The sequence below is a fragment of the Protomyctophum parallelum genome, assembly GCF_964188405.1.
Source record: "Protomyctophum parallelum genome assembly, chromosome: 9".
Classification (NCBI taxonomy): domain Eukaryota; kingdom Metazoa; phylum Chordata; class Actinopteri; order Myctophiformes; family Myctophidae; genus Protomyctophum; species Protomyctophum parallelum.
The window spans coordinates 48,051,106-48,062,281 of NC_139706.1; the positions used below are offsets into that span (position 1 = coordinate 48,051,106).

The window sequence follows — 11,176 nt, forward strand, 5'->3', positions numbered from 1 at the left end:
CAAATCCCATTGACATATATGGGATTTGCAGGGTCTTACATCACAATCTGCCGGCAAATCAGAGCACCTGTTTGAGCCAGAAAACCCCAGATCGCAGAAAATCTACTGAATGTTTTAAAAGTTCATGTTTTTTGGGTGCAATTGAGATTAGAAAACCTAAAAAAAAATAAGAACAATTCCAAAACCTTTTTTTTAATGTCACAATCCCTTTAACATTATTATCTTATCTATAATATCATGATCCAAATCATATGATAAGAGTTAATTACTCTTTTTACAGCAATGTTTTGGTGAACACAGAGATGCAAGGTGTCGCTCCATGGAAAGCAGACACAGATGGCCAAGGTCTCTCTTGTAGATCACATTTTCAAGCTATAGGGTTTACACAATTACCAGCTAGACAGTATAATCCGTTCTCCACGTGTCTAAGCCTCTCCAAATAGCACAGCATGTTATGCATGAATGCAATGTAAACATTATTTGTGCACCTCGTACATTTGGTCTCGTGCCATGAGGTCACACAGTGACAGTATTATGTGCAATGTGCGTCAGTTCCGAACACATATTTTTGTCCTGGATATGTCGCAGGGGGGAGACACACATTTTCGGCCCAAATACAGATTTGTATGTGCCGGGGGATGACGGTGGAACGCCGTTTAGTCGTTGGCCCGGTTATGAGTCCTCATGTGTCTTTTTAGATCGCTCCTTTGGACACAGCCTTTGCCACAAACTGTACAGGTAAAAGGCTTCTCCCCTGTATGAGTCCTCATGTGCGTTTTAAGATGGCCCAAGTGGCTACAACCTTTACCACAGATTGCACAAGTAAAGTGCTTCTCGCCCGTATGAGTCCTCATGTGCGTTTTCAGATCACTCTTTTGACTGCAGGCTTTGCCACAGACTGTACAAGTAAAGGGCTTTTCCCCTGTATGTGACCTCATGTGTCGTTTTAGATGATCCAGGTGACCAAATGCTTTGCCACACACCTTACACATAAAGGGCCTCTCCCCTTTATGAATCATCGTGTGCCTCTTCAGATTTCCCTTCCGACTGAAAATCTTGCCACACTCCGTGCAACTAAAGCTTTTGCCCCCAGCGTCTTCGGTGTCGGATTCGGAACATCGCGAAGAGGGGAGCTGGCCAGCCGACTGGTCTTCCCCGGTCTCCCACTCGTCACTGTATTCAGCATCAGATTCGGGACAGTGTGAAGAGGCGAGCTGGTCATCACTAGTTTGTACCCAGTAGTCTATATAAGCTTGTGTTTTCATGTGTTCAGTCGAGGTGCCGGCTACAGGATCTATGTCTCCGTGTTCGTCATCGTCTTCACTTTTCACTGTTAGTAATGTTATCATATCAGCCTCCTCTGGTCTTCGAAGTAGCTCCTCCTGTTCATCTTTAATCCGTGAAGGCTCTGCTTCCGCCTGGACCAGATTGGGGCTCCTCTCCTGCTGTTCAGGGGCAACCGCTTTACACACGGGGAGGTGCAGGGAGTCTAGACAAAAAAGATGAAAGTGAGAGAAAACCATTAGTTTGGATTTAAGCAATATTACACGAGAGGGTGTTGTTTAACGTGATTATTGCCACGACAGTGATGCGGTAGGGGAACGAGACAAAGTCGAGTTCCGCAAGCATCACTGAAGTGAGTTTGCTAGTGCTCTGGGAAAACAGAGCGGCTGAATTATTTGTTTTGATTAGGTGGTGAACAGTGCTGGTTTGATCAACAGCTAGAAACCGTTTCAACCAATCAGATTGCTTCCTCTTAACGACCTGTTGTAGAATTAACATTGATCTATTAACCCATTTAGACCGGCCACGTTAATTTCCCCTTAAGACTTTATCTCTGAAGCCGGGAATGCGTCAACATCTCCTTGTAGTTTTGTAGTCCATTTCTGTACTGTTTTGGATTTGTTACTAGGGATACATTAGGATTGTTATGAGTCTGATAGTGATTCTGGTTTCCTCTTATCGATCCCGCTTCCTGACGTTTCACGATTGAAGGCTCATACATAGTCTGGATTTACGGTGGTGAGGTGACCACCGAACTACAACATGACGTCACTGAGGTGACCACCGAACTACAACATGACGTCACTGAGGTGACCACCGAACTACAACATGACGTCACGAGCCGCGGTGAAGAGCAAACCACCGCCACCGCTCCAGCCCTTCTCTCTGTTTCTACTCACCACCGCTGGAGCAGTGGTCACCTCACCACCGAAAATCCAGACTATGAATAGGCCTTTAGGCTCCAAAAAATAGCAATTAGCAATCACAGTATTCAGTGATACGGAGTACAAAAGGGGGGCAGGAGATTAACCTACAGTGGAGATCCAGGCTCACTGTAGCGGTGGGCAATATGGTGATGCCTTTTTTCAGAGATAAGACCATTTTAGAAGCTTGTTCCACACCGTAGGGTCTATCTTAGGGTCTCAGTTAAATGAGAGGTAAAGTGTTTAACAAAAGCTTTACTTTAGTCTTTTAAAGGTGTAGTGAAACGGAAATGGTGAACAACATGAAAATGGTGTTTCAACATGAAACACCGGTCTGAAGTTTCTGAACCAATCAGAGCGTCGCATCCCTTCAGGCGATGGGACGGTAGCTAGGGACGGTAGCTATGCTATGTGCAACAGCGTGGTATGTGTTTGTTTATAAATCAGATGGTCGGCCAGCTGTACCAGTTTACTGTTATGTGGCTTATTTCTACCCTATAATGTTTTCAGATACATATTTTAGCGTGATGATTGAGTTTAAACCGAGTAATACACTGTCTGGATGTTATCTTGAATGGAAATAAAAACGGAGTATTCTGTAATCAGTAGCAGCTGTGTTGGACGGATGCGCAAATATGGGGAATTAAACGGGTGAGCTTCATTCTTATTGGCTTTTATCGATGTGTATCTCTACACGTCATCACGCAGCACGTTTTCGTTTTAATAAATAAATAATACAATCGTTTTTATGGACCTTTGATATAAAAACACACAGAAATGAGAATTTTCAAAAAAAATTGGCATCCATTGTTAGGTATGCCCATATGATGACCACGGATATGGTATAAAAGTGTGAAAAACGTATTTTTCATTTCACTGCGCCTTTAAGCCTTAGTCAATTATGAATAGAGTAATATATTCTCCTTTTTATTTAACACTTGAGCCCTTTGTGGATAATACAGTGAGCTATGTTTTCCTTTAATATATAGTTTTCCTTTTTGAATATAGACCTACCTACCAGTACCTACCTACCTACGTGTAAGTGTACAAATGGAACCAAATGGACCTTTGTGGTAGCGGGGATCAAGTGAACCCATTTTAGGCGGGAACCCCTTTTGGTGTTAGCATTACGTTATGCTTTAGCTATTTAAAAATAGCAGATCTACCATCTCATAGCGCGCCACCGAGTGGCGCGCTACGAGCTTGTAGGTCTGCTTTTTTTATTTTTATCGAAGAGCGACTGACATAGAAGACATTTTTAGATGTCTCTCTCTCGTAACAAAAGACCTGGAGGCGTGATCAATGCTCTTTGGACACTCAGAATAGGTCTTTACTAGTTTACTCAAGTTGGGGAATAAGACCTGGTACTTAAGACACGCAAAATACAGCCCTTTGTCTCTCATACCCAAAATATTGTTATTTCTGGATAATACATTGTCCAGAGAGATGGTAGAGAGATAACAGGCAAATGAAAATAAGTATTCTACATTATTTATTGTGTATCGTCTGTCCCCCGGCCCACAGACCCTGTCCCTGTCTGTCCCCCGAATCAGAAACAAGACACAAGAGGAGATGGTCCTCTGGCTCCGAGACGACAAGAAGTAAGTGTCCTGCTTCCGGTATAGTTTGGAGTAAATGTGTAGCTTGTAGCATTTGTAATACTAGTGCTTGCAATTTAGTACATTTGTTAGGCCTAAAGTAGGTTTGTAAAATGATCAGTTCTTATATCACCCTCAGACACTGAGCGAGAGGAGAGTGTTGCTTCACAGAGCCTGTCCGACACCAGTGTTCGTCGACTACCTTTTTCCACTGACAAAAACTAAATGGAAACTAAAGCTACGATGACTAAAACTAAGACTAAATATATTGACAATTTCGTCAACAGATAAAAACTAGACTAAAATGCTAGGAAGGGTCTAGTGGAGAAGAGATCCAGTACGAGTCATTTTACACTTGGTTGCATGCTGAAAAATAGCCGATCTTGTGTTGTGAGCTTGTAGATCGGCTATTTTCAGCAAGTGTAAAAACAGTCATTACGACGGCATCAAGGCCCGCCAAAATACATTTTAAAGTCTTATGACATTTAGTCGACTAAAACTAGGCTAACACTAAAACATCCCGGGTGACTAAAATGTGACTAAAACTAAATGAAAAACAGCACTGTCCGACACTGAGGGAGACCCACCAGCACCAGATTACAAGCCCAGTATAGGGGGGGGGGGGAGCCTCACACCTAGCAAGGCATCCCTCCCCATATTTCTGGCAGAAGCGGTTGAGGGCTGATTTCACCCTTCTGCACAAGGCCGTAACCTGACCGTAACCCATTTTGACCTGAGATCAGATTTAAAAAAATGTCTTCCACATCCTGACAGTTTTCTGAAAAAGCCATGTTTCTATGTCAGTCGTTCTTTGATTTTTCAAAAATAGCAGACCTACAAGTTCATAGCGTTCAGTTCATGAGCTTGTAGAGCCGCTATTTTTCAATAGCTAAAGCATAACATAATGCTAACACCAAAAGGGGGTCCCGCCCAGAATGGGTGACCCAGACGCTTCCCCCAATCCCCCCCCAATCATTCTTCTTTGAGGAAGGCACTGACAGCAAGCATGTTATTGTTATAATAGCTTGCCTTGCCTGCCGGTTACGTTTAGATACCACACTGTTGTGTCTTGTAAAGCGATGACGGAAAAAATGCGATGGCGAAAAAAATGCGATGACGAAAAAAATGCGATGGCGAAAAAAATGCGATGCCGAAAAAAATGCATTTTGCAAAAAATAAAATAAAAATAGCTTTTGGGGCTGAAAAAATGTGTCTCTTTTGATTTGGTAGCAAGTCAGATGTGTCGTCAAAATTGCAAAGGGTGAATTGCAAAGTTGTGTCACTTTGCCCTGGCTGAGCTGGGAAAAAATTGCGAAAAAAAAAAAAAAAAAAAAAAAAAGGTCATGTAATGGTCTGTAATGCAGTGTAAAGAACTCTTTAAAATCTCTCTCTCTCACTCACACAATATAGACCACTGTGTGTGTCATCACAAAAAAGCAAGTCAGAATAAGTGGTTTTTGAAAAAAAAATATATATATTTGAGGCTCAGATGACGAAAAAAATGCGATGGCGAAAAAAATGCGATGGCGGAAAAAAATGCGATGGCTTAAAAATGCGATGACGAAAAAATGCGATGGTGGGCACGGCTCGAGTTATTTACTCATACTCAACTGTTCACCGTTTAACAGGGCCGTAAAAAAGAAAAGATTGTCTGATGAGTCAGGAAACCAATCGGATGAGGATAATGCATTTAGCAATGCAGTTTGACGAAATAAATGCGATGGCGAAAAAAATGTGATGGCGGAAAAAATGTGATGGCGGAAAAATAATTCGATGATTAAATGGTAAATGGTGCATTTATATAGCGCCTTTATCCAAGGCGCTTTACAGAGATTGTGCATTACATTCACCCATTCACACACACATTCACACACTGATGGCAGTGGAAACCATGCAAGGCACCAACTAGCACATCGGGAGCAATTAGGTGTCTTGCTCAAGGACACTTCGACAGTAACTCTGGGGGAGCCCGAGTTCGAACTGGCAACCTTACGGTTACCATCCAGGCACTCTACCCCTGAGCCCCTGATTGGTCATGTACTGGTCTGTATGCAGTGTAAAGAACTCTTTATAATCTCTCTCTCTCACTCACACAATATAGACCACCGTGTGTGTCATCACAAAAAAGCAAGTCAGAATAAGTGGTTTTTGAAAAAAATATATATATATTTGAGCTTTTGGGGCTGAAAAAACGTGTCTCTTTTGATTTGGTAGCAAGTCAGATGTGTCGTAAAAATTGCAAAGGGTGAATTGCAAAGTTGTGTCACTTTGCCCTGGCTGAGCTAGCGAAAAAAATGCGAAAAAATTCGATGACGAAAGAAATGCGATGATGAAAGAAATGCGATGGCGAATAAAATGCGATTGGGGAAAAAATGCGATGGTGAAAAAAATGTGATGATGAAAAAAGTGTGATGGCGGAAAATGCGATGGCGGAAAAAATGCGATGGCGAAAAAATGCGATGACGAAGAAAATGTGATGGCGAAAAAAATGCGATGGCGAAAAAATGCGATGGCGAAAAAAATGCGATGGCGAAAAAAATGCGATGGCGAAAGAAATGCGATGGCGAAAAATCTAAAAATTTCTCTCTCTCACTCACAATATAGACCACCGTGTGTCAGCACAAAAAAGGAAGTCAGAATAAGTGGTTTTTGAAAAAAATAAATATATATTTGAGCTTTTGGGGCTGAAAAAACGTGTCTCTTTTGATTTGGTAGCAAGTCAGATGTGTCGTAAAAATTGCAAAGGGTGAATTGCAAAGTTGTGTCACTTTGCCCTGGCTGAGCTAGCGAAAAAAATGCGAAAAAATTCGATGACGAAAGAAATGCGATGATGAAAGAAATGCGATGGCGAATAAAATGCGATTGGGGAAAAAATGCGATGGCGGAAAAAATGCGATGACAAAAAAAATGCGATGATGAAAAAAATTTGATGCCGTAAAATGCGATGGCGAAAAAATGCGATGACGAAAAAAAATTGATGGCGAAAAAAATGCGATGGCGAAAAAAATGCGATGGCGGAAAATCTAAAAATCTCTCTCTCTCACTCACAATATAGACCACCGTGTGTGTCAGCACAAAAAAGCAAGTCAGAATAAGTGGTTTTTGAAAAAATAAATAAATATTTGAGGCTCAGATGACGAAAAAAATGCGATGGTGGGCACGGATCGACTTATTTACTCATACTCAACTGTTCACCGTTTAAAGGACAACTTTAGTTTTTTTCAACCAAGGTTCATGTTTTAGGTTGTTATTAGAGAAACTAAAAGGTGAGAGTTCATTTTCTTTCATTTGCTGCTTTCTTTCGTTTTAGGGATTTTAGCTCTTTTTGACAGGGGGGTGGGGGCATTCGAGCATGGGGCTAAATATGTATTTTTTTACAAAATGTTATGGTGATTTATTATTTTATTATTTACTATAGTTCTAATAAACCCCAGGAAATTACATTTGGCCACAAAAGATCACAGGATCTACTGAACGTGAAGGTAGCCTACTGGGGGAAGGCTTATACTGTGTGTATAGGCTCAATATGTCAGTTTGTCACATTCAATAGATCCTGTGATCTTTTGTGGCCAAATGAAATTTCTTGGGGTTTATTAGGACTATAGTAAATAATAAAATAATAAATCACCATACAATTCTGTAAAAAAATACATATTTACCCCATGCTCGAATGCCCCCACCCCCCTGTCAAAAACAGCTAAAATCCCTAAAACGAAAGAAAGCAGAAAATGAAAGAAAATTTACACTCACCTTTTAGTTTCTCTAATAACAACCTAAAACATGAACCTTGGTTGAAAAAAACTAAAGTTGTCCTTTAACAGGGCCGTAAAAAAGAAAAGAAGATTGTCTGATGAGTCAGACTCAGGAAACCAATCGGATGAGGATAATGCATTTAGCAATGCAGTTTGCTTCAGAAATCAAATAACCCAGAACGCCCGGGGGTTATTTAATCCATTATTTAACACGTTAATCTTTGCTTAGAATTGGACGAAGATTTTCTGTCTTGTCGGCTAAAATAGGGGGGAACATTTCCGATGACGTTCCACCGGAAAATAACATTGAATGTTGAGCAATAGACGCTCCCAGCCTGTGGAGCGATGCCATCGGTTTTGGTTAGACGCTCCCAGCCTGTGGAGCGATGCCATCGGTTTGGGTTAGACGCTCCCAGCCTGTGGAGCGATGCCATCGGTTTGGGTTAGACGCTCCCAGCCTGTGGAGCGATGCCATCGGTTTGGGTTAGGGGTGCAACGGTTCACTTATAGCCCACGGTTCGGTTCCTACCTCGGTATGGGGGCCACGGTTTCGGTACAGAAAATAAATAATAAATAGCAATACTTTTTTAAATTATTATAATTGTATTTTTCCCCTATCCAGACACACTAAAAAAAATCACCCTATGCACTCACACACATGCAGCGGCAGGGAAGAGAAGGGAGAGTTTGTTTACAAGTTTACTTTACAATTATAGATCCACATCTAATCTTTGCACAAGTATTTAAGGATATGCTTAATATGAAATAGCAAACTTAATATATTGTGCTTTGTGATTATAATTTGGCAGATGGCCTGGCTGGGTCATTAAGCCTACATTCCAAAAATGTACAGTTTATGCAAAGGTTGTTAATTGGCTTGAGCAAAGACACAGGACTAGAAGCTGGACCAAACAGGCGCTATTTTGCATTGTTGTGCAAAATAGTTGGTGGAGGTTAAAACAGATGAATACATCTTCATCTAGTTGGCAGAGGTTAAAACAGATTAATACATCTTCATCTTGCAAATCTATTTCTGAGGAAAAAATACCCTTGTGTTGATCAAACAATATCCATCTTTAACCCATTCTGGGCGGGAACCCCTTTTGGTGTTTTAACTAAGCATTATTTTACATTTAGCTATTTAAAAATAGCAGATCTACAAGCTCATAGCGCGCCACCGAGTGGCGTGCTACGAGCTTGTAGGTCTGCTATTTTTGAACATTTGTAAAAAATGCGGCACAAATCTTTGTGCACAAGTTCACGGAAATGGCACACAGTTCATGATTCGAGGCATTTTGTTCAAAACGGACAAACCTGCAGAACTTCGGAAGGCGATCTTAGCCAATGAGGATGGAATGAATGGGGACGCGGAGTGGTCCGTGTTGATCACACGACTATAGAGATGGTGTATACCGAGTTGCGTGATGTATGGATTAAATGTGTTCGAGTAATAATGAATAAATGTGTTTAGCAAAAGTCAGCCTCATGGTGGCGCTATAACATGCCGTTGTGGAACATTTTGGGGCAGAGGTTGGTTTGTTGGCATCCAGGGAGGGTGTGTGCAAAGTTTGGCATCGGCCGCACCAGCGGTGTCGGACATTAGCTGTACACTGACGGACGGACGCACGCACACACACGGACGGAGTGCAAAACATACTCTCTCCCCATGCCTTCGGCCTGGTGGAGACAATAAAACATACTCTCTCCCCATGCCTTCGGCCTGGTGGAGACAATAAAACATACTCTCTCCCCATGCCTTCGGCCTGGTGGAGACAATAAAACATACTCTCTCCCCATGCCTTCGGCCTGGCGGAGACAATAAAAAAACATACTCTCTCCCCATGCGACCTTCGGCCTGGTGGAGAGTGGAGACAATAAAAGAAAGAAAGAGAGAGAGAGAGAGAGAGAGCGCGACACTTACTGTAGTAGTCCAGGTGGTCTTCTGGTTCCTGTTTAATAGAAACAGTGCCGTATGGTCCTGGACAACTCATTGTCCTCTGCAGAGTGCAGACTGGACTCCACAAACCGGTCTGGAATGAAGGGACAGAAGAAGGTGTTCTAGATGAAGGTTGAATGTGAAGCATATTAGGGGACCGAGGCCGTGATCTAAAACACATTCCCATAGGCCCTATGGGAATGTGTTTTAGATCACGGCCTCCCTCTGTCCCCTATGGCATAGGGGACAGAGGGAGGCCGTGATCTAAAACACAATAGAGGGTATGTGCATGCTTAAAGTGAATGGCACATAGAGTGGCAAAGCAACATGCAAAGTGAGTTTAACATTGTTTAACGTTGTTTAATGCAATCAGATAGGACTTTTCTGTGTGGATGTCTGGGGCTGTCTAGGCCAGGAAAGTAGTTTTTTGCCACTCAGTATAGGCGTTCCTGCATAACTTCCTGGTTTGACGATGATGTCACGCGCATAACCTCTATATTATAAAGCAATAAGCCACGAGAGGTCTCAGGTTACCGGGTATTTTATACTGGCTGAGAGGTCTCAGGTTACCGGGTATTTTATACTGGCTGAGAGGTCTCAGGTTACCGGGTATTTTATACTGGCTGAGAGGTCTCAGGTTACCGGGTATTTTATACTGGCTGAGATTGCGTAGTGAGACACGACGCGTAACAAATAATTAAACATTTGTTTTTATACATTATTATATCACTACATAATGTTATATCATTGACCTGAATGGCATTATATCAAGGATAGGGTGGTGTAGGATTTTATTGCAAAAAAGGTAATGCCAACTGCTCTGACTTTCTGAGTCAGTAGTAGGCTACTGTCTTCGCAAATACGGGATGATTCCGTTTTTTACGTGACGGGTCGGTAACCGTACCACATCCATCGCTGTTTCGAAAGTCCTGGTGAAGCAAAAGGTTATAGATTCACGGTTGGTAAAACTTGGAATTCCCTTCCCGCGTGCCGGTAGTCCCGTGGGAACCTCTGCGTTAACCCATTCTGACCTGAGATCAGATTTTAAAAAAAATCTTCTACATCCTGACAGTGTTCAGAAAAAGCTATGTTTCTATGTCAGTCGTTCTTTGATTTTTCTAAAATAGCAGACCTACAAGCTCGTAGCGCGCCACTCGGTTTATAAAATAAAATACAAAATGTTTTATTATTAATTATTATTGAGTGGTACTCCCTTGCGGAGCTGTGTGTGGGTGGCTGGGTGTCTGGGTATGAGCACGAAAACAGCATGGTTGTTTTTCACCATCTGTGCGCAACCTAATGCACACACAAACACACACGCACGTATTAACTGTATGCTTTCGGGGGTGCCAGTACAATACAGTACAGTAGAGGGGCCGTCACACGGTAACTCTGTCATTTCTCAACCGTTTATACAGAAATTAGGCTATTAAGATAATTATGAATCATTCATTTGATCTTGCAAGACTCAAGAGAGTGCATTTCTGATATAGATAAAGAAACATTATTCTGCAATATTCACATCATATTCATATTAAATCATATACATTCGACATTCTAAATCATTCGAACACTGCTTTCAGCTATATTCATTTGTTTATACTCCCTGCAATTATTTTAAATTTTAGGACCTGGTTAATTTATTGATTTTGATTATTATATTATTAGAAAACCACTTCAGAC

The 11,176-nt window shown here is 41.7% G+C and overlaps 1 protein-coding gene across 1 annotated transcript; it reads right to left on the reverse strand.

Moving 5' to 3' along the window:
* Window positions 1–350: 350 nt before the first annotated feature.
* LOC310864408 (uncharacterized protein) lies at window positions 351–9,566 on the reverse strand. The gene is made up of 2 exons (XM_083773099.1): window positions 9,479–9,566; window positions 351–1,489 (listed from the first exon to the last, which is right to left on the reverse strand). The coding sequence occupies exons 1-2, from the start codon at window positions 9,546–9,548 to the stop codon at window positions 657–659; spliced, it is 903 nt and encodes a 300-aa protein (XP_083629225.1). The 5' UTR covers window positions 9,549–9,566; the 3' UTR covers window positions 351–656.
* Between the last annotated feature and the right edge of the window lie 1,610 nt (window positions 9,567–11,176).